General features: G+C 33.8%; 1 protein-coding gene across 1 annotated transcript in view; it reads left to right on the forward strand.

Moving 5' to 3' along the window:
• ATP8B1 (ATPase phospholipid transporting 8B1) overlaps window positions 1–24,936 on the forward strand; it is a 134,027-nt gene extending 109,091 nt beyond the window's left edge. Inside the window, exons 22-28 of the mRNA XM_051969579.1 lie at window positions 6,870–7,158; window positions 11,655–11,878; window positions 13,029–13,112; window positions 15,104–15,349; window positions 15,952–16,090; window positions 17,096–17,226; window positions 22,989–24,936. Coding sequence (XP_051825539.1) covers window positions 6,870–7,158; window positions 11,655–11,878; window positions 13,029–13,112; window positions 15,104–15,349; window positions 15,952–16,090; window positions 17,096–17,226; window positions 22,989–23,213 — 1,338 coding nt within the window. The 3' untranslated portion in view covers window positions 23,214–24,936. The remainder of the gene's footprint in view (window positions 1–6,869; window positions 7,159–11,654; window positions 11,879–13,028; window positions 13,113–15,103; window positions 15,350–15,951; window positions 16,091–17,095; window positions 17,227–22,988) is intronic.
• Window positions 24,937–25,168: the final 232 nt, after the last annotated feature.

A 25,168-nucleotide genomic window follows, 5' to 3' on the forward strand; every position in this document is an offset into this window, starting at 1 on the left:
AGTTATTATATAAATGTTAGCTATTATAAGGTACTTTGTTTTGCTTGTATTATGAATGGCCTTTCAGTCAACACATGTATCTAGAACTATCACTTTCCAAAGGAAAAATGAATCAACAGAACAGATTCTACCTAATTGTAAAGTTAGATTTTCTTACTCTACTTCTTCCCTCACTTGCTTCTCTACCTTTAGCAGAATGGATTTCAGCCTAATTGTACAATTGAAACTGTTCTCACCTAAGTTCCTACTGATTTCTTAATTGTCAAATCTTTTAGTCTATCTCAGTCCTCAGACTCCCGAATCTATCTCTGATGGGGTACTGTTGACCACCCTCTCTTTCTGGTTACATTTCTGGATTTTCTTGACACTAAGTTTTCCTGATTTGCCTTCTACCTGAATGTTTGACTATCATCCTTTTCAGCCTCCTCTGCTTGCTTACTATAAATTCACAACATACCTCCTAACTACTAACTAGGGTTATTTGCCAGTGTCTGTCATGATCTTGCATCACTTTTTTTTTTCTCTAGGTAAATTCATCAGTTCTCACCAAATTAACTATCTGTATTTTGCTAACCTCTCATATCTACAAGGCCAACTCCAATCTCTTTCTTTGGTTTGTGAGTATTTCTAACTGGATGTCTTGAAGAAATCATCAACTCAGAAAGTCTAAAATTGAACTCATATTCCCCTTCCTTTCAAATTTCCCTATTTCTTTAGAAGGTACCATCATCCTTATAGTATCTTGACATCATCCTCAGCTCTTCACTCTTGGTTACCTCACATAACCAACCAGTTGTCACATATGTCCATTTCTACTTTCACAACATCTCTCACATTTTCATATAGATATCATCATAGGTTCAGGCCCTCATTACATCTCGCCTACATTGTTTTTTTTTAAGCTTTTTATTTTCAAAACATATGCATGGATAATTCTTCAACATTAGCCCTTGCAAAATCTTGTGTTCCAATTTCCCCGCTCCCTCCCCTAAATGGCAAGTAATCCAATATATGTTAAACATGGTAGAAATATATGTTAAATCCAATATATATATATACATATTTATCCAATTATCTTGCTGCACAAGAAAAATCAAATCAAATTGAAAAAAAAGAGAAAATAAAATGCAAGCAGACAATAAAAGATGTGAAAAATGCTATGTTGTGAACCACATTCAGTTCCCACAGTCTTCTCTCTGGGTGTAAATAGCTCTCTTCATCATAAGAATTATCTCATTGTTGAAGAGACCCACGTCCATCAGAACTGATCATCATATAATCTTGTTGTTGCTATGTATAATGATCTCCTGGTTCTGCTCATTTCACTTAGCATCAGTTCATCTAAATCTCTCCAGGCCTTTCTGAAATCATCCTGCTGATCATTTCTTATAGAACAATACTATTCTAAAACATTAATATACCTTAATTTATTCAGCCATTCTTCAACTGATGGGCTTCCACCAAGTTTCTGGTTTCTTGCCACTACAAAAAGCGCTATCATAAACATTTTTGCACATCTCACCTAAATTGTTGCAGCAGCCTTCTAAATAATTTCTCTGCCTCGATTTTTTTAGTAATCCAATTCATTCTGCATACTTCTCACAAAACTATTTTCTTTATATGCAGATCTGACCATATGGCTCCTATTCAGTTAACTCCAATGGCTCCCTGTTGCTTCTAAGAGAAAAATTTTAACTATTTTGTTTAGCTTTGAAAGCCTTACACAGCATTGTCCCAATCTGTGCTCCTAGTCTAATTGGTCATTACTGCCATACTCTATGATTCAGCCAAATTGATATTCTCTTTGTTCCCCACTCATAACATTCCATCTTCTGTGCTATTATATTGGCCATTCCCCATACCTAGAATGTGTTTGTTTACCTCTTATGCTTAGATTCTTCTTTTCAGGCACAATTTAGAGAGTATCTTCTGTATAAAACCTTTCCTGATGTTTCACTTTTCCAGCTGCTAGGACCTCCTTCTTATAATACATGATATGTAACTACTATGTATGCATAATAGATTTATATTGTGAGGATTCTTTCATTTGTTTGTACTTTTATTTCTCAATACATAATATACATTTAATACAATGCTAGTGTTCATTGATAGGATGATGTGAAATTATATCATAGTACATTTATGTCCATGCAGTTTCCATTTGTAGATTAAAAATATATAGTTTTCAATGTATACTTCAATAGAGATTAGGGGAAGGCGAATCAAGAGTAGAAAGAATGCTGAATGACAATTGTGGAAATATCTATAGAAAAATTGCACATGTTTAACATATATTGGACAGCTTGCTGTCTAGAGGCAGGAGTGGAGAAAGGGAGGGGAAAAAATTTGGAACACAAGGTTTTACAAGATTGGATGTTGAAAATTATCTTTGCATATATTTTGAAAATATTTTAAATTTTTAATTAATAAATATTTTATTTAATAATAAAAAAGAAAGAATGCTGAATTTTTAGTCAAAGACCCAGGATTGACTCCTGGTTATGCCCCTTACTTCCTTTATGATCTTGGACAAAATATTTCACTTATGGGTCCCTCAATTTCATCGTTGGTAAAAAGATTACCTCTTAAGTTCCCAACCACATGCAAAATCTATGAATCCATTGAACTAAGAAATAATGAAAATTAAATTTTAGAATTTAATTCTAAATACTAAAATATACTTATTCTAATAAGTTGTCCAATATCTATTTACTTTCTAGAATGTGTATCTGTTGGTTCAGCTCAGCTAAGAAGTAAGGAGATAGAAATGGGCCAGCTTGGGGCAATGAGTTTAGAATTTAAAAATGAGTAATTCAGCATGGGAAATCCATGTTATTATTTTTTGATTAAAGCTTTTTATTTTCAAAACATATGTGTGGATAATTTTCAATAGTCCACACTTGTGGATGTAAAATGTTGTGCTCCAATTTTTTCCCCTCCCTTTCTTCATCCTTCCCCTAGATGGCAAGTAATCCAATATATGTTAAATATGTACAATTCTTCTGTACATAGGAAATCCGTGTTATTAAAAGCATAGAGTTCCAAGTTCAAAGAAAACTATAGGTCTGGTAATTCCTGGGTGGCATAGAGGGAATAAGCCAGGAAGTTTCCCTTTTGGTGATTTGTGGTATACTCCTTTTTCTAATGCATGACAGATCAGTGTACTAGGAGGTTGTCAGGCTGTTAGACAACCATTTACCTCACTCCACTTCCTTTCTTACCCAGGAAAGCTAGGATAGGTGATGGCAAGGGGAACTCCATAGAATATATCAGCTGACTAGGCCCTCAGTTAGCTGGCAAGGAGGTGTAGTGGTAGTACAAAATTGGAAAGAATTGGTAATGGATTCCTGCCTAAAGCCAGTAATCACAAATGGTATATACTCTCTAGACTCCACCTTCTTAAACTGTGGTTTAGGACCCCATATGGGATCTTGTAACTAAATAAGAGCATCATGAAATTATGATTTATTATCAGTAAATGTTTAATTTTTGTATCTATTTTATATATCCCAAAATTTCTTGGACAAAAAGGGATAGCAAATGGAAAAAGTTTAAGAAGCTCTGCTCTAGATAAGATCCCAAACCTTTTCCTAATAAAGATTTGCTTTTGATGCTCTTTAAATCATCTATAATCATAGTAATGAATGTTTTCCCCTAATATTCAATGTCAATTTAAAAATTCTCTTGAAAATGTGAACATTTCAGATGATGAAATTATAGCTGTCCATAGTTATATGAAAAAAATGCTCTAAATTACTATGGATTACAGAAATGCAAATTAAAATAACTCTGAGGTACCACCTCTCAGATTGGCTAAGATGACAGAAAAAAGATAATGGTAAATGTTGGAGGGGATGTAGAAAAACTGGGACACTAATGCATTGTTAGAATTATGAAATGATGCAACCATTCTGGAGAGCAAATTGGAACTCTGCCCAAAAGGCTATAAAACTGTGCATATAAAACTGTATCCCGAGGAAATCTTCAAGGAGGGAAAAGGACCCATATGTGCAAAACTATTTGTAACAGCTTTTTGTGATAGCAAAGAATTGGAAAATGAGTAGATGCCCATCAATTGGGGAATGGCTGAATAAGCTGTGGTATATGAAGATAATTGAATATTATTGTTCTATAAAAAATGAACAAGTTTATTTTAGAAAGGCCTACAAAGATTTGCATGAACTGATGCTGAGTGAAACAAGCAGAACCAGGAATGCATTGTACACAATAACAGCAAGAAAATGCAACAAACAACTATGAAAGACTTGGTTCTTCTCAGAGATTCAGTAATTCAAAACAATCTCTAAGGACTTTGGACAGATGCCATCTGCATCCAGAAAAAGAACTAAGGAGGCTGAAAGTAAATCAACACAGGCTATATTCACTTATTTTTTTCTGAATTTTTTTTTTATCTCTCCCATGGTTTTTCCCTTTTGCTCTAATTTTTCTCTCCCAAAATGATTCATAAAGTAATATGTATTAAAATAAATTAATTTACTAGAAAACATGAACATTTCTATAGCCCTCCAAAAACCCAGAATGAATGAATAAGAACTTGCATCTCTATTACGTCTAGCTTTTTTAAAAGCACACATTAAATATTAAATTTAATAGTAATCCAAACCTACTAATATTTCTCTAACTTTTCTGAACCTTTCTGTTTTCATCTGCCTATTTTAAAATATTTCAATAAAATCCCTCCCTTATAATAAATAAAAGATTCAAGTAAAAGAAATTCACATGTTGACCATGTCTGAAAAAGTATGTCTTGTTCCTTTCTTTTAAGAGGTGGGAAGCATATTTTATCACCAGTGTTCTTAACTCATTGATTGGCTATTTTATTAATTGCAATTCTTTAAAGGTTGTTTTTCTTTATAATGTTATTGCATAAATTGTTCTCCTGAATCTGCTTACTTCATTCTGTGTCAAGTTTAGATAAATCTTAGCAAGTTTCTCTGAATTTATCCTTTCTGTAATTTCTTTGGATGCAACAGTATTCCACTATAATCAAAAAGAAATTTTTGTTAAGCCATTCCCCAGTTAATAGGCTTTAATTTTATTTCCAAATAAGCTATGAATATTTTTATTTACCGGGTTCTTCCTACCTGTCCTTAACCTCTTTGGGTATATATGTATAGTAGTGATATGGTTTGGTCAAAGGACACATTTTAGTGACTTTTCTGGTTTAAAAATAAAAGACAGATTTTATCACGAGTAAGATTGGCTCTTCTTCTTGATGCATTAGGCTCTCTTTTTAGCTACTCATTTTAGTTACTTTCTGGGATTCTAGCTAGTATAAAAGACCATATCCTAGGTTAGGTAGCAGAAAGTCAGGGCAAAGTGATGTTGGTTTTGAGATTAGGACACAATTAAAATGGCAAAGTACCAGTAGGATCATTGAATCCTGAACCTATTTTACTCCTGTCTGTAACATTCCTCCCCTCCCCTCCCCCCAGTACATACTCATTTATGCTAGAAAAATAATTAATTAATTAATTTAGGTTTTCAAGCTGCCTTAATGGAAGGTAAAATAAAAGAATGAAATGTTGGGTTGCCTTTATTATTCCCTCTATTTCTTTTTTATTCATGGACCTTATTCTAATTTCTTTCTTTCTTTCTTTCCTTCCTTCTTTCCTTCTTTCCTTTCTTTCTTCCTTCCTATCTTGTTTGTATTCTTTTATTTTGATCTCTATATCGTAGTTTTGGTCTTCTTTTTCCCCAAAGCGTAGAATTCTCATTTATCTTTTAAGTTCTGTCAGTATCTGTATAGTTTTAGTTGTTGCTTTTCTCCCACTCCCTCCCTTTCATGTTTTGGGCCCCTTTTACGCCAAAACCTCGAAGACTATTATACATATGAGTTTGCATTTGTACATAATTAACCATTTACCAATTCTCTGAAGTCATTATCAGATAACACTGGTCAAAGGTAAGCAAATTCTTCCCTCCTTTCCTGATACTGAGTAGATTTGGACTCTGTTAAAAGAATAGCTTTTAGCAAAAATATAGAAGTTTGACTAATTTTTTTCAATATTACCGCAATGTATAATTAGAACAGTAAATATTGGATATACATTTTTTCCACTCTTAAAGATATTCTCTTGTGAATATCAACTATGATTAAATGTGGGACAAATTTGAGGTGGTTCCAAAGATAAATATTCTCCTCACAAAAATATCTATTTAAAAATGAAAGCATAAGCATAGAGCATTGTTGTAAATGCTGTCAGATATGATTCGATATTAACTGATTTTGCTAAACTATTTTTTTTTCAAATTTGTTACATGGGATAGCTTGGTTGGTGGGGAAGAGGGAAGAAAGTGTGTGTAGATAAATATAATGTAAAAACAGTAGACAATAAGAAAAACGCGATTTTTAAAGCAATTATTAGTTTTAAGTTGGAAAAATAAATATAATGTACTTATTTTCATTTCTTTGTTATTTTGTGAAAAGATATGATATCAAAGAGGAATTATCAATGGATAAGCTTGCTACGTGGTGCCAGAGTGCACAGAGCACTGAATCTGGAGTCAAAAAGACCTGAGTTTAAACGCGACCTCAGACATTTAATAGTTATATGACACTGGAACTTCTTTACTTCCTTATCTATAAAATGTGATTAATAATAACAACTACTTTCCAAGATTGTTGTGAGAATCAAATGTGAAAATTATCATTAATAGTGCCTGGAACATATTAAGTGCTATATAAATATTGCTATCATGGTTATTATCAATTTTTATATTATTTTTATGATAAAGACAAATATTTAAGTTCATATCATGTTTTAGGATTCCTAGAAAGTGGTAATCTTAGAGCAAAAAAAAAGGAACATTGTTGACTGTTAACTTTTATCTCTCTGGTACTATAGAATGAAATTCTTCTAGAAAAGAAGACAAAGAGAAGCAAAATCCTGAAACTGAAATTTCCCAGGACAGAAGAGGAAAGACGAATACGTACTCAGAGTATAAGGAGACTTGAAGCTAATAAAGAACAACAACAGAAGAATTTTGTGGATTTAGCATGTGAGTGCAGTGCAGTCATCTGCTGCAGGGTCACCCCCAAACAGAAGGCCATGGTGGTGGACCTTGTGAAGAAATACAAGAAAGCCATAACACTGGCTATTGGAGATGGTGCCAATGATGTGAATATGATTAAGAGTAAGTTATGCACCCAAAAGTTAGTATTAGTAGAGCTCATTCTGTGAGGCTGTAAAGACTCCCCATGAAATGCTCAGAAAATTGTCTTAGAAATGTCATAAATATCTTTCCCCAGGCTTTCTAAGTCATTTCTGTGTACTTTCTCAGTGTAAAATTATGAATTTACTTTTTTTCTGTACCTGTTTTTCAAATACATAATTGCTGATTGTATTAACAAGATCAGTCTGAACGTGTGTTAATGAAACATATCTTCATTCCTCTCAGTAAAGAGACCTACAGATGTGAAACATAGAATATACTGATCAACATTATTTGGTTTACTTAAATGCTCTTCTTTTTTACAACAGGAAGTTCATTAGGACAGCAGTCTTAAAGGATAGTGACCGTCATATTTTTGCGCAAAAGGTAGATTTATGTAGGGGAAGTTATGACAGACAAAAATGAAGGAATATAATAGACACCAAGAATGATAAATATGGAATGGAGTTGGGAGAGCATATAATTAGACTAATCAGAGTTAGCCAGAGGAAGGAAAAGATGCCATTAGAGGGAAGGCACTGTGAGGGGAGGAGATAGTGGGCTTAGCCCTGAAAAGGATTTAGTGACCATCATATTTTTTAAAAGGCAATAATTAAACTAGTACATATAGATAGACTAGATATATGGATAAAGTACTTAAATATGTATATATAAAATACATACATATAGATATATAGTATATGTATTTATATAAAATCTTTCATCATAGCATTTTCCTATCTGGGAATATTTTAATGCTTTATGTATTTATTGCAACCTTGCTATTCATGATTGACCCACAGTAATCCATGTCCGTTCATTTTTCTTTAAAATAAAGTGGTTGAATTGGATAAATCCTTAAAAATCCTTTCCAATTCCAAAATTTATTGATCCTATAAATTCATAATCCTATTATCTGTGATGATTGGAGTCTATCTGGAATACTCTGTAAAAGAGGAATTCATTACTGAAAGAGACTCATTATTATTATCATCATATCTTACCAAAAGTATAGACAGTCCATAAAACTATAGAACAATTTCAGGGAAGTTTTGGCGCAATCTTCTCAACTTTCTTTTAAAATTGTCACTAAAAGAATTAGACTGGAGAGAAATTATCATTTTTTTTAGATCATACAAAAAAAGATAGTAGAAATAATGTTAAACTTTGTTAAAGTCAGCAAACACTGCAATTTAGATTTCTGTCTTGGAATCTCATGAGCAATAACTACCACTGAGGTCCTGAGGCAGTAGAGTATAATAGAGAATCATCATCGGGATGCCATCGGGAAATTTCTGCTTTGATCTTGGTTTTGCTACTCCCTGTATGACCTTCAACAAGTAATTTCCCCTTTCCAGGACCTCAGTCCCTTCATACATACAATGAAGGGGTTGGACCAATTAAATGGTCTCTTAGGACCCTTCCAGTTCCATGATTTTATGAATAAACTAAATTAGAACTTGTACACATGTATATTATCTTGCTAAATAGTTTAATAGTAGTATTTATTGCTGTGCTTTCCCTTCCAGTCTACTTAATGACTCACTTATATCTCTTTCTTTTTCTAGAATCTTCTACTCCTCTTCTCGATATATATTCAGACTATATTAGCTTCTTTGGCAAGAGTCTGCAGGATGATGTACGCCTTCTTGCTATCATCTCATTAACATTTGTATCTGACTCCATCTCTAGTCTATTCTAATTCACTTTTGTTTGAACTCTTTATTTTCACAATTCCTGTGACAGTTGTTATGATGACTAGGGCCTCTTTATTTAGGCTCTGGACTAATATAGATGCCACTGGAATGGTTTGGACAGTGGCCTGGATAATGCAAAATAAAAGGCAGTTCATACAATTATTGTATATTTGGCTCTGGAGAATATGTTTAAAAACAATTTTTGGTTTACTAGATATGGATTATCCTAAGAGACTTTCCTTTCTTTCCTTCATTATTTTGTTCTTACTTAATTAGATTTTTTTTTTAATTTTAGGCCTACAGTAGTAATGAGTTTGGAAGTCACATGCACCTAACTTAGATTTCTTCTAAATTTATGAGCCTACAATGTACCATTGTGATATCTTCCAAATTTGTTTATTTCAATTCATCAGCAAACATTTATTAAGGTCCACAATGTAGAACACTGTGTTAAGATGCTTAAGATACAAAAACAGCATCCTTCCAACCCTCAAAGAGGGCTTCCATTTCTACATTCAAGGTCAGCACTCTAGCCCAGAAATCATTTCCTCTTCTGTTGAACATTAGGATTGTTTCTTAACTTTCCTTTAGAGACTATACCACTATATTCTTTGTAACTTTATGTTGTCCTTAGCCATATAAAGTAGAAGATATTAAATGCAAACCTGGCAAGGCTTGAGTTACCTAAGAAAAAACTGGTAACTTTTCCACGAATATATATTGTCTAGTTAGGTACTTGGAGATTCTGTTGCTTTGAAAAGACCTTGTTTTCTTAAAATGAGAAGATATGGACTAGAGGTCTAGCTTTGTTACGTAATAGTTTATATATATAATACAAAAATCGTTGTAGGCAAGACATTAAACTTTTCTGACCCTCTGTGTCCTCATTTGTAAAATGATTATACTTATACTATTTCTCTCTTCTACCAATTTTAGGATCACAGATCAAAAATATCTATCAAGATTTGTTTAAAATTCAAGTCTCTTTCTAATTTAATGAAATGTTACCTAGAGAAAATTAGGAGTTAAGTGGATGTAACTAATTTACATATACTTTCAAATAGCTTTACCAAGTCAAATAGCCAGTTAAATTGATTTTCTGTTTGTCAACATTTCAAATCAATTTGAAACTTGGAATTGATTTTCAAAGCTCTTTTTGGACTTAAAAGATGGCTCAGGTTTTGACTGTTTCCTGGACTCTTGCTCAATTGTTTCATTCCTGTCCAACTCCTCATGAACTCATTTGGAGTTTTCGTGACAAAAATACTGGAGTGGTTTGCCATTTCCTTCTCCTTATTTTATAGATGAGTAACCAAAGCAAACAAGGTTAAATGACTTACCTGGATCACACAGCTAGTCAGGGTCTGAGACTAGGTTTGAACTCAGGAAGATGAATCTTCCTGATTCCAGCTAGGTGCACTATAGCATCACCTAGCTGCTTCTCTCCTAGACTCTAGGAAGCAGTTAATTTACCATATTCCATTTTTCCTCCCTTTTGCACTCCTCCCTTATTTTTCATCACTGTAATATCTCCTTAATGCTTAAATGCTTCACAATATCTGTGACGATATCCTTTTGTTTTATTTCTTCAATCAGTACAGATCACAACCTCTCTAGATCTTACTAGATGGTTCCTTATAAGTTGTTGAGGATCATAATAATTGGCCACCAGATAGCCTCATTCTGTCAGCAAACAGTTAGGCACCATGTTCACTACTGGAAATACAAATAAAAGCAGAAAGACAGACAGTTCACATCCTCAAGAATAGATGCTCCAATGGAGAAGACATACACATAAAAGGAAGCGGGAAAGGAAGAAGGAAAGAGAAAAGAAGTATCATCTCAAGGTCATGATGGAGAAAGTCTGGAGAGTCAGGAGTAGAACCTACAGAATAATGATAATATGACTGGGTTAGATGTTTTCCTTAAAATGAAGGGTTTTTGACAGGGTAGGGGTAACTAGGTGGCACAGTGGATGAAGTACTGACTTCCAAACTCATTACTTGATCTGAGTTCAAATCCATCCTTAGACACTTAACGCTTAACTAGCTGTGTGACACTGGATAAATCACTTAACCAAATTGCCTCAACAACAACAAAATAAAATAAAATAAATGTCTGGGGAGGAACCAGACAAAGGAAGAGGCCACAAGGGTAGAATGAGCTTTTGGTTAGAAACCTACCCATATTTAATTAGGTTGTTTTTACCACAGTTCATTTGGGGGCTTAGTGTTCAAAACCTTTCCAACCTGGGAAAGAACTCACAGAGCATATATTCCTAGTACTTCAGTGTCTAGAATCACTGATATTTTACAATGAATCATCAAAACGAAAATGTTACAGGCTATTGGCTAATACTATTGTAAACAAGTCATAATTTCTCGTTCATTAGCCAGAAAAAAAATGACCAAGATAAGTCATCGAGAGGTAAAAATATAGTCTTTATCACTGTTAATTTTGGGGGAGGGGCGTTTTTTTCACTGACAATTTTTAAAAATAACCTTAGATGGTCAGGTTTGCTATGTTTTCAAGTCTCAGTATCACCAAGTATTCAATGCTAAGTTGAGTTCAGAAGCATCACTGTATAGAAAGAATTCATGAGAAAAAATGTGGCATTAATTTAATTATCTAAAATATAGGGTCATGTTCCATTTATGTTATTTTCTACTCATTTTTTCAGTTCCAGGGTATGGGTGGAATAGAGTTTGGCCATTTGGTTGATGTTTTTTCTCTTCTAATAAGTCCATTACTAAGATATCTTTTTTTGTATTTTTTCCATAGCTGCCCACATTGGTGTTGGCATAAGTGGACAAGAAGGCATGCAGGCAGTCATGTCTAGTGATTACTCTTTTGCTCAGTTCAGATATCTGCAAAGACTGTTGTTGGTCCATGGTCGATGGTCCTACATCAGGATGTGCAAGTTTCTCAGATACTTCTTCTACAAGAACTTTGCATTCACTTTGGTTCACTTCTGGTATTCTTTCTTCAATGGGTACTCAGCACAGGTAATATGAGATATGTTTTTTAATTAATGTAAAATTTCAATAATTGGGAGTTACTTGCTAAGTGAATTTCCATGAAACCCTAGGTTATGTGTGAATAATTGGAACTACTTTGTTGAAATTATAATAGCTTATTTTCATTTTGGTAATAGTCTCTTTTGAGGATAGGGATGGGTATTGTTCTTTATAATTGAAGCATAGTGGGTTATATTATTTTGGTCTCTTTTACCCTGCTATCACGTTTCTGATAGTTTTTAAATGATCATTTATTTAGTGTTTTTAATGAATTTATCTTTAATATTTTTTTTGCCATCCTTAAGTCATAGTGTAATCCCTCTTTGAGCACTTGCATGTTTTGGTGAGTCTTTTTCCTCTGTTCCTATATGTGTTTAGTTAGAGTCAGATTCTCCATATACATTCCTCTCTTTTTCAACAATCTTTTCATACTATAAAATCTCCTTTTATATAACTCATTTTGTAAAGCTGACATTTGCCAAAATGGCAAAGAACTGACTAATTTTAAAATATATGTGTATACATGTGTGTGTGTGTGTGTGTGTGTGTGTGTGTGTAAATGCTCAGACCACACTTTTAAACTTTAATGTAATTCTAATATCAAGTTTTCATATATTGAAATATATTGATAATGGAAAAAAATGTCAGCATGTTCAAAGTTATTTGAGTATATTGTTAATTTTATATATGATCCAATTTATGGAATGATATGTGTCTACCCGTTTTATAGAAAAAGATTTACTGAATTTCTCTTTTTTAAAAAAATAATAGAGTTGACTAAGATTTATGTTGGCAACACATCCCTCACAGACCAAAGAAACCCTTATTGCTGCTTCTTCCTGTTAGTAAATTGAGATAACATACAGTTTGGGTCTACTGTGTTTCTGAGATAGTATGACCTGGTAATGGAGTAATAGGCTTAAAGTCAGAAACCCTTCTTTCTTCTTATAATATTAGCTATATGTACATAAGCTAGTTACTTACTTCTCTTAATAGGTTTGCTCACCTATTAAATAGGGATAATATTACCTATAAAACCTTACAGTGTTATGATGAATGAATGAATTAACTCATGTAAAATGCTTTGTGAACTTTTAAAATGCTACATAAATATATATTGTTGTTTTTTTCACTTTAGACTGCTTACGAAGATTGGTTCATCACACTGTACAATGTGCTATATTCAAGCCTCCCTGTGCTGTTAGTTGGCTTATTGGATCAGGTATGATCCCTGGTTTATATAGTAAAACTGTTCTTATATAAAAGAGCTGGGGCACATTTGGAGAAGTTAAAATAATTTTTTTAATTTATGATTTTGATTTTCCTGAGTTTAATAAGAATAATTATAATGCTGAAATAACAGGTGGAAGGATCATCTCTCTTCCAGGTCTCCTTTTCATCATAAAGTTGAGGATGAGGCACTGAACATTATTACCTACCTAGCAAATATAACTTCACACATTATCTGTAACAGATTTTCCTCCCAGTTTATTCTTTCCTTAATCTAGTTTAATTGGGTTTTGATTATGAAAAAGTTTTTTAACTTTATATTATCAAAATTGTTTATATTAACTTTTATGGTCAACTCTATTCGTTGTTTGTTTAAGAATTCTCCTACCTAACCTAGTTGTGCAAGAGAACTGCTTCCATTCTCTCTCTTTTTTGTAATGATGTGATTTTTTATATTTAGGTCACATTCATAAGATATAAAACAGCAATATCAAACTCAAATAGAAATAGATTCCTTCCACTGAATAGTGACTTAGAAAACTACATACTAACATTATCTGTGTTGTGTCGTATTATCATTTATTTTGTTAAATATTTTCCAATTAGATTTTAATATGAGTTTAAGTCATTGAGGAGTTTTTCTGGTGCATACAGCTGAGGGCTGGGAATTTGACATCTTTTATATAAGATATTTATCTAAATTTAATCCCAGAAATCTTTTCATCTTGATAGAATTTTCCAAAGTTTGTATACTTCTAACATATCCTTCTCAAAGCCCAACTGTTAACTCCTTTCCGTGATGAAACACTGAAATAGGACAATAATAGAAGAATTTATGTAGATTATCTTGGAAGAATGTATAGGTAAATCTGGAAGAGACTGGAACTACTTCAAGTACAAACAGTAATAATATGTATGTATGTATGTAACTGCCACCCAACCACTAACAAAGCAATGCATAGAAACTTTCATTGCCAAAATGTGTATGTGTATGAGTGAGTGAAGGATGTTTGGGTTTGGATTTTTCTGGTTGTGAAATATATGAAATAGACAGAAATACAACATGGTCTTTCCTTTGAGGGCAAAAAAATGGGAAAGAGGATGTTATCAAACACAAAAACCCTTTGCACATAAAAATGTAATTTTCGTTATACTTAACATGTAACCTATATCCAACAATTACTAAATTGACAGACTGCTAGAGGAATTGAACCATATCCATTTTAATATCCTCATAGAAAATTAAATCTTTATAATTCCAAAACCTAAAGAAATAGTAGCTAAAGGGAAGGACATGTTGTAGACTTTTTTCAAAAATGTGAATAAAATAGATAGAGGAATTAATTTGATTATGTACCTACCTAAAGATAACAAAAAATTCTGTTTGATGGGGATGGCCAGTTATCTCTCCTTAAAAAGGAACTCCTTAAAGAGCTAGCTCTCTTTATGAGTCTAAACAAAGAAAATAACATGAAAGTGTCTATCACCCATTGGCATTTTGTTACAAAGCAATGCTTATTGAAGGAAACAAGACCAAGAAAACAATGTGAATAATTAATACAGTGATTTAAATTAAGGAAACCAAAAAGCTGTTGAATTCTGAATTGCAATGAACATTCCCAGACTTGGTGAATGGTAGAGTAACTCAGCTGTGGAGTGTGGTATCTCCATACTGTTAGATGCAGTTTCCTGCCCTGTAGGCTAATTATTAAATATTTTTCCTAATTACAAGGATGGGGTTGGTTAAGAGGAAACAACAGTAGGATTTTTAAAATAATAACAATAAATCTTTTGAATACTGTAGCAGGCTGAAGCAGTTTGAAGATAAAGATATGTTTTAATGAAATTCACAAGTCTAGAGAAGAAACCATCTACCTTATACCTTAAGTGCCCAGCAGTTGTGTTCTTGTCCTGGGCACTGTAATGTTGCTTTGTTCCCTTTGTGCCAATGGCTAATAACCCTTGTTTTATTTTTCTTTTAAGGATGTGAGTGACAAATTGAGTCTTCGATTCCCCAGCCTATATGTAGTAGGACAAAGAGACTTATTGTTTAACTACAAGAAATTCTTTATAAGCTTGTTCCATGGGGTCTTAACATCAATGATCCTCTTTTTTATACCACTTGGGGCTTATCTACAAACCATGGGGCAAGATGGAGAAGCACCTTCAGACTACCAATCCTTTGCTGTTACGGTAGCATCTGCTCTAACAATAACAGTTAATTTTCAGGTAAGCAGATGTAATTGAATTATTGAACAATTTAGTTGAATAATTTCAATTAGTTGAATAACATATGCCTATATAACAAATAATAAAATTTGTGAACAATATATATATCATATATATGCATATATATTCATATATGAACTTCTATTTCTCTCTAATTTCTTATAACATATATGTATACATATATAATTTTCAGACTCCCCCCCCCAGATAATTGAAGATGATAAAGCTAATTTGGGGCTGAAAAGCCTTTGTATCAATTCATATCTGAATTGCTAAATTCTAGACTCATCTATTCTTTCTTTCTTGAAAGGCTGTAGTTCCAGTGGGGAATGTCCTAAGCTTAGAGGGAGAAGATCCAGGTTCAGGTTTAAGTTTGCCCCTTTACTAGTTGTTTAAGTTGGTCCATTTAATGTCTCTGAGTCTCCTGTAACATGGAGATAATAAAACATGCTTTACATATCTCAATGAATAGTTGTGAGTATCAAGTAAGATAATGTAGTTAAAGTGCTTTGCAATCTACAAGCACTTAGCTAAACATTAGTTGTTATTATTTTTCTGCTAATCATCAAATGAGTGCTGTTTTCTCTTTGGTTTCCCAACAGATTGGCTTGGATACTTCCTACTGGACTTTTGTGAATGCTTTTTCCATTTTTGGGAGCATTGCTCTTTACTTTGGCATCATGTTTGACTTTCACAGTGCAGGAATCCATGTTCTCTTCCCATCTGCTTTCCAATTCACAGGTCAGTTCTTTCCATATTCCCAACATAAATTACCAAAAAGTGCTTCTTTTTTATTCAACTTCTGATAGGAATAAATTCTGTATGGTGCTATTTTGACTTAGAAACTGTTTCCTTCTCTAAAAATTTGGTTCAAAGAAAAAAATTAAAAATCAACTTATATTCTAATATCCTATAAGAGATTTTCTATAAATCTCTTTTCTCCTACAGCAATCTAGAAATTTTGACAAGGCTTATTTCTTCATCCCTTTGTTCAGATACAAAGTAATCCCAGTGTCTTGACAGATAATTGCCAGAAACTACTCACTGTGTTTATTAAGAAATTACTGACACTGCAAAAGTTAAAATTAAAAAGACCATTCTGTGATTCCTTTGAACTTACAACCATATTGCACAAAATAATAAGCAGGCAAAATTAGCCATAGGGGATGCTAATTATTGCATCTAACTTGGTTCTTTGGATTGAATTACAAAATTTATTTCCGAATTAAAAGTCATTGATCCAAATCTAATAAATGTTCATTGGAGTTTCAAAATTAAATCTGACAAAAACTATAAATCAGTCAATTCTTTTTTTAAAAAATGAAAGAACTTAATTTGATATTCTTATATGTGTAATGTGTACAACACAGGATTATGATGATGAGCATTTTTCAGTTATATAGTCAATTCAGTTTTATCCATAATAGAAGACCAGTTCTGTGCATAATCCAAAAGGCTTTATAATGCATGTTAATTTTTTTTCCCCAGAAGGGTTATGGAGAACAAGATTTAGCACAGTTACCTCTTACTTTCCTAATTTTACTTTGCTTAGACTGAAAGTGCATTTTTGTGCTCCATGGAAATGTTTGAGAGAGATGGGAAGTTGGGAGGAGAGGTGGAGATAGTCTCCTGAATTCAACAAATCAGCTGTACACTTTCCATATACATAAATGTCCAAGAGTCATTCCTGTCTTTTAGATATTTTCAACTGACAAAATTTATACCTCTCTATTATCATTCTTATAGGAACTGCTCCAAATGCCCTAAGACAGCCATATCTTTGGTTGACCATCATTTTAACTGTTGCAGTGTGCTTGCTTCCCATTATTGCCTTACGTTTCCTGTCTATGACAATCTGGCCATCAGAAAGTGATAAGGTAGGTAGAAGTATAATGCTCCTTTAATTCAACAAGAATTTATTATTAATAATAATAGTTATTATTTGCATTATGGGCAAGTAGGTGGTACAATGGATAGAGTGCTGGCTCTGCAATTGGGAAGATTATTCTTTTTGAGTTCAAATTCCTCTTCAGACATTTACTAGCAATGTCCTGGATAATTCACTTAACCTGTTTTGCCTTAGTTTCTTCATTTGTAAAGTGAACTGGAGAAGGAAATGACAAACTATTCTGGTATCTCTGCCAAGAAAACCCCAAATGGGGTCACAGAGAATTAGACATGACTAAAAAATGCCGGTTACATTACTATATGCAATGTACCATACTAGGTACTAAGGATACAAAGAAGAAACCAGACAGTGAATGCCCTCAGAAAGCTTATAATTGAATAAGGGATATAAGATAGTTATTTAAATAAGTAAAATTCTAGGTATGATGTGATAGGTGCATAGAGAGAGAACGCTATGCAACAAGCAGGGCAGATCAGAGAAGGTGTCAGGAAAAATGGCTCCTAAGCTTAGCCTTGAAGAAAGGAGAAGGATTTCAGTTGGCAGAAGTATGGTAGTCTCTTCCTGGGATGTCCACATGCAAAGAGGCTGGAAAAGACTGAGCAAGAACCTATGAATATAAGGGAATCCAATTTAATAGTATGAGAGATGAACTTTGACTGCCAAGCTGAGACATTTAGATTGTATTTGATAAGTTATTTGGAGCCACTCAAAATGTTTGAGCAGGGTGTTGAGGAGGAAAAACCCATCAATTAGAAAGATTTTCTCTAGTAACAGTATGAAGAGTTGGTTTGAAAAAGACTAATTAGAAGACAGATTAGTTTTAAGTCAGTTGAAATAGCTCAGGCGAACTATAATGAGGTTACTGATGTATGTGTGATGGGGAAACAATAAGGAATACATAGATTAGAACTAAGCTATGTGGGAAAAGAGAGAGGAGGGAATGTGTCAGTGTAACAAGACTGAAAAGGATATAAAATATACAGATTCAATGAGATTTAGGAACTGATTAGCTATGGATAGAGGTGATGGGGAGAGATGAGAAAGACGTATGAGTCAAACATGACAGATTTTTGAGTTGATAGCTGGGGGGGAAATGTCCCACCAACAGAAGTTTGATAGAGAGATGGGCTTGGGAAGGGAATCTCCTCCCTTTTGCAATCGATTCCTTCTTATCTGCCTACATGTCTCCCTAATTAAAAAAAAAAATGCCTTCCCTTTTCTTTCTGTCTTTCTCTTCCTCTTTATTCCCAAATTGAAGAAAAAAAAATCTACATAATATACTCACTATGTACTCACTATCCACTGTCACCTTAGCCCTTTGCAATCTGGCTGCTGTCCACATCATTCTAAATTGCTCTCCGGAAAGTCAGCATTGACTTCCTAAGCACCAAAGTCAGTTGTGTTTCTTTGATCCTCATCCTCCTTGACCTCTTAGCAGCATATCCAACTGTTATATATCACTTGAGTCTACTGAATCTGCCCTTCCTGCAGTGAACTGAACTATCTGGTTCACCTCCTACATTTCTGACCACTATTTTAGTTTTCTTTCATTCCTTCTCTTCTTTCTATATTCTTAAAATAGGTTTTTTTCAAATGTCTGTCCTTTTTCTTCCCTTCTTTCTATACTGTCTCTTTCCTAATCTCATTTAGTTGTATAATTTTAACCAACCCATCTAATGCAGATGATTCCTACAGTTATATTTCTAGTTCTGATCTCCTTCCTGTGCTCTAGAGGAAAGCCCTATATGGGGTTTTGTATCTGAATGTGGGAGGGTCACGAAAAATTTGGCAATACTAAAAGGTTTCTGAACACAATTACCAAAAAATAATTCAAAATCAAACAGGTAACAAATACAAGGTGTTTCCCACAGTACTTGCCTATGTTGCATCACATAATTTCACTGCGGCCTTGGTTCTGAACATATAACATGTACACTTTGTCCTGCTCATGTATAAAATACTTCCAGAAACACCTCAGCTCAGTTTCAAGATGGGATCATGTAAAAATGTCTTGGGTGAAAAGGGGTCACGAGTAGAAAAACATTTAAGACTCCCTGCTCCAGAACAATACGACTCTCGACAACTGCAAACTCAATGTGGCCAAAAGTAAGCTAAAAATCTACTTCTTGTTCTGACTTCACTATTTCTGTTAGACACACCATAATTCCTAGAGTCTTCCACATTTTAAACCAGTGTCATTTTGACTCTGCCCTCTTTATTACTTATTCAGATTCTCACTACATCTTAGGCATTGCACCTCCATAATAGCTTTCATATTCAAGCTCCTCTTTCTGTTTCCACTACTTCTCTCTTGGTACATACTTTCATTATTGGAGCAACTAGGTGGTGCAATGGATAGAGTACCAGCCCTGAAGTCAGGAGGACCTAAATTCAAATCTGCCCTCAGACACTTAATATTTTCTAGCTGTGGGATCCTGGACAAGTCACTTAACTCCAATTGCCTCAACAACAACATACTTTCATTATCATTTGCCTTAAACTGTTGCAGCTGGCCTCCCATCAGACCATCATCTCTGACTCTGCCCCCTTCCATACTGGAATAATCTTCCTTATCAGGTCATTCCTCTGGGAAATAACATTGGGCCATAGATAGAACATTGGAAAGATAGTTAGAAGACTGGATTCATGATCTCACCACTTACAACCTCTGTGACCTTGCCCAGTTTCATTAACCTCTAAAGGTTTCCTTTTTGTTGGCTACAAAATGAGGAGATTGGACTAGATGACTTATAAGGTATCTTTCAGATATAAACCTAGAATCCCATGATGTTCTGGGGAGGGGGGAGAATCCAATGATTCCTTATTGACTACTGAATCTTTACTTAGTCAAATGCTTGGCATTCAAAGCCTTTTACAATTTGTCAGGTTTTTATCTTTCCTATCTTATATTGTTACCTTCTATATAATTTATATGTTAGTTACAATGGTCTGCTTTCTGCTCCTGAACATATTCTCTCTTTTCCAGTTCTTTTCTTTGGCTCATTCCTTATTCTGGAATGGATTCCCTTCCTGTCTTTATCCATTCTTTCAAGTCTGGGTCATCATCACCTCTTCTATTGTTTCTCTACTATTAAAGAATATATTTCTACTTTTACCAGGCTGACCAAGGAATTTGTTTTTGATTTGTGCATATAAGGAGTAAATTTGATCGTGAACATTCAAACAGGATTCACAGCCATTCCCTCACCTGAAGTAGAGTATAGCTAGCCAATTTATATTCTTACAGTTGGATCAAAGAGAAAAGCAATAAACTGATGGTAGTTCAGAACTGAAAGAGGACAATTTTATTCTCAGGTGAACATTGGTACTTATCACTGCTACTTATCATCTGCTACTCTGCCAATTAATGCAGGAAAGCTATTTATGACTCACTTTTTGGATCTGATATCCTGGTATTTTTCAGGGTACAAACATGAAATAACACATCTAAAATAAACGCTACTTAGACACACACACAGACAGACTTAGACAAAGGCAACACACACACATACATACACACAATTGAAAGATGGGTTGGGAAAGAATACTGCAATGCTAAGGGAATGAAGTACAAAATTAGGAAATTGATAAAGCTATGGTCAGTGGGCCACAGTAACCAAATTATGATTGGCACATTCTAGGAACAAGTACTTCAAGTCAGCCAGGAGTTCAATGACCTGCCTAGGGATAGCATTCTTTCCCATTAAAACACATTTATTTCTCTATAGTTTCTTCATGTTGACAATACTCACAAGTTTTTGCAATGATGTCAGTTTCTGTAGAAGTACAGCTAAGACATTACTAAGTTCCTGCTTCTACCCTTTTATCCTCCTGCAACCTTTTATCCTGACCTCACATAGGAATTTGTTTTTGTTCTATACCTTTTTAAATATACTCATCCTGGAATATCTCCTTTGGTTATCTCTCTGCTAGACTGTGTAAGGTCCAAGAGGGCAACAACCATATTTTACAGATTCCTTATTTCTCTCTTAAAATTGGATGCATGCATATTAGGCACTTATTTGAAGAATGACTACATGAGCCCAGTTTTTAAATATGTTACTTTTAGAGATGACAATATATACCCATGGAGTTATCCAACAAATACTTGGAAATGTGGGACTGAAATACAAGCATAAATTCAATCCTGAAGATTAGGGATATTGGATCATATTTGAATACAGGGTTGAGATAGATAATCAAGAGGATAGACAGTAAGGAAAACTTCATCCTCTCAGAACAGAGGAAAGAAGATAGTAAAGAAGTAGAGAAGCTATCATGGCTTAGAAGAGTTGAAGGACTCAAAATGATTGCTTCAGTTTTCTCGTAAAATAGATGATAAGACTCTGTTCAGAAAGTGGTAAGGAGGTACACTTGAATATTCAAGGTGAGTGGGAAATATTGGAATAATTGCTGTATGGGATGTAACAGAATATGAATAAAAGGATTACTATGAGCACTGTTAATTCACATAAGAGAACATAGCATAAATTTATAGTGGACCAGTCACATGAATTTATATTTTTAAATTTTTTGCTGAGGCAATTGGCGTTAAATGATTTGCCTAGTGTCCCACAGCTGGGAATTGTTAAGTGTCTGAGACCAGATTTCAAATCAGGTCCCCTTGACTTTAGGGTTGGTGCTCTATCCACTGTGCCACCTAGCTGCCCCTGGTTTCACACTTTATATCAGCAATACTAAGCAACTTTGGAATGGAACATATAATAGGAGTTGTCCAGAGTTGGAGATTAACAAATCTGGAGAAGGACAGATTCAAGGGAGAAACATGACAATGACCAGCCATTAGGTCAAGTCTTTATAGGAAAGAAAGAGTAGTAATCTAAGTATATGTTAAAGCAACATCCAAAATGGCATATTTCTTTTACTTAGAAATTTATTAGATTTGAACTGATGGGGACATAAAGTGATAGAATGGATAGAGCCCTGGGGTGGAGTCAGGAGCACCTGAATCCCAATCCAGCCTCAGACATGTCTGACTAAAAGAAAATCACAATTCTCATTGCCTCCAAAAACGAAAGATTTGAACCAAGAGAAGTTTGTTTTCCTTGTCTTCATCTTATCTTGCAAATAAATGTAAACCAATAGTTATTAATCTGTTTTTAAAAACATCTGCTATAGCAAGTAAAAAATATCTATTTCCCTTTACACACTACCTGATATTTTATGGTTTATATATTTGTGCCTTTATTTTTTAATTCTTACTTATAGTCTGACTTCTTTTATACTTTACTGATTCTAAGGCCTGGTCATTTGTTAAGCGTTTTATTAAGTACCCTACTGTGCGCCAGGCATTGTGCTAAGAGCTGGGTGTTCAACAAAGAACAAAAAAAAAAAAAAAAAAAAAAAAAGGGGAGACATAATACAAACAATTATATAAAAAGAAGACATATATAGGATAAGCTGAAGAACAATATCAGAGAGAAGGAACTAATATTAAAAAGGACTAAAAAAGACTCCTTATAGAAGGTGGGACTTTATTTTATTTATTTGGGAGGGCAAGGCAATTGGGGTTAAATGTCTTGCCCGGAATCACACACCTATTAAGTATCTCTGAGGTCACAGTTGAACTCAGGCTCTCCTGACTTCAGGGTCAGTGCTCTATTCAGGCACCATCTAGCTGCCCCTAAAATGTGGGACTTTAGTTGGTTCTTTGAGAGCATTCAAACAATCCATTTGCCTTAACCTCATGCATTCATTTCCTTATTGTAGATTCAGAAAAGTCGTAAAAAGTATAAAGCAGAAGAGCAATGGCAACGAAGGCAAAATGTGTTTCGAAGGGGAGTATCATCTCGTCGCTCTGCTTATGCTTTCTCCCATCAGCGGGGATATGCTGACCTCATCTCCTCAGGACGCAGCATACGCAAAAAGCGAGCTCCATTGGATGCAATAATAGCTGATGGAACTGCAGAATATAGACGAACTGTTGACAGCTGATGTGAATTTTTTTCATGAAAATAGTTCTAATAGAATAATTGCACAAAGAAAAAGATACCTATATATACATATTATATATATTTTTATGACCAACTCTCAGGACTTTTTTTTAAATTGAATTTGATACAAGGATATTGAAGATGAATGACCTTTATACATGAAAAACTGCTTGGTTGGGACTATTAAAAATTAAGCCAAGAATGGGTATTTTTAAAATTCCTTTAATCAAACATTTATACTTGTGAAACTAAAACTTGTGCAAAAATACTTGTTACTCAAAAGGTTTGTTTTTTTAAATCTTAAACTCATTGTTATATGACATTTGAAACAGCAAGAAAAAATTGTTAATACTTAAGATATGTAAAAAATGAAAACTAATGTCTCCTGTCAGAATTATTCAACATAAATAACCAAGATGTGCATTTAGCCCTCTATGTCACTATATTAATATGAATTTTCTCTCAAGTAGATACCAGCAAAAGAGTATAATTTAAAATTCCTTATCTTGGAGCTGAGAGTTCCAAAAGCTTCTGCAGAGTCATAAATGGGCTGCATGGTTTTATGCTCTCTTGCTTTTAGGATATTTGGTTTAACAAATTAGTGCAATCAAAAAAAGCACATTGAATTTGGCATTACTTGTCCTTTGTTTCTTTTTAGTGGAAATCCAATATAGAACATTAAAACAATTTTTCATCTTCTCCAAGTATGTTGTTTTGGAAAGCTCCTCAAGACCTACTGTAAGAACCTTCTCTTCTTAAAAGAAAATCTACATTTTTTGTTTGTAATACAACTGTATAAATGTGGAAAATAGTGATAAATCACCAAGTATTTTGCAGAGCTTTCTTTTGAGAAGCAAACTTTTGTGCCTATCTATATATATATAAAGTATTTTTATAAGGGAAATGAGTAACAGAGACCTCATTCTTCTTCACTAGGATGTTTCTAGAGCTGCCTTAAGGAAAAGAAAAGGATATTATTAATCACATTTTGAAGGATGTTAGTATGTGTTCATTTCAAATTATCATTTTAGTTTAATTATGGGAAGCATCCTTTAAAGAGGTGAAAACTTTTTGTCCAAAGGATTTCCTTATTCTGTCAAGAACATACACTAGTTTCTTTTGCTAGTGAAGATATAAACATGTTTCACCAATACTGCCTTCTACCAACACGCTGCTACTCAATGTTAAAAATGTTTGCCTGTAACATTAAAGGAGTTTTAAAATGTATATAGTTCTTCCAGGTGCGACAAGAGAATGTATAGTTCTTCATTATTGTGGAAATAAATTAAGAAAGTTTACAACTTTTCCTTTATCATGTGAATAAAAAGGAATGTAAAACTTGCTCTTTTTTTTTAGGCAATTGGGGTAAGTGACTTGTCCAGGGTCACACAGCTAGGAAGTGTTAAGTGTCTGAGACCAGATTTGAACTCAGGTCCTCCTGACTTCAGGGCTGGTGCTCTATCCTCTGCACTACCTAGTGCCCCTACTTTTTTTTTTTTTTTAAACAAAGATAAACTGAGTGTATAATTCTTTCAATTTCATATTTCTTTTCTGTTTTGTGCTAATTGAATGTGGGAAAGATTGACAATGCGAATGTGTCAAAGACATACTGTAGGGTGCAATATTAATCTTAATATGCAAATTGCTTATTTCCTTTTATCTTGTAAATCTGAGATTTTATGTGTAAATATTTTGTTTAAAGAGTAATAAATGTTTTAGTAATATATCTTGAAAAATGATCATTTTTTTTACAGATATATGAAACCTTTTTTTCAAAATGGTAAATGTAGAAGGGAATCTGCAGCTCAGTTTTGTGAAGTATAATTCACAATGATGAGGCTAGAAATTGAAGTAATTGAAAGTTTTAATACAGAAGTGAATATTCTATGAGACAGTGCAGTGAAAGGAACAATGAGTTGGAGTCCAAGACCTCAGATGCATGTAAGCTGCTAATTC

The sequence above is a fragment of the Antechinus flavipes genome, chromosome 1, assembly GCF_016432865.1.
Source record: "Antechinus flavipes isolate AdamAnt ecotype Samford, QLD, Australia chromosome 1, AdamAnt_v2, whole genome shotgun sequence".
Classification (NCBI taxonomy): Eukaryota; Metazoa; Chordata; class Mammalia; order Dasyuromorphia; family Dasyuridae; genus Antechinus; species Antechinus flavipes.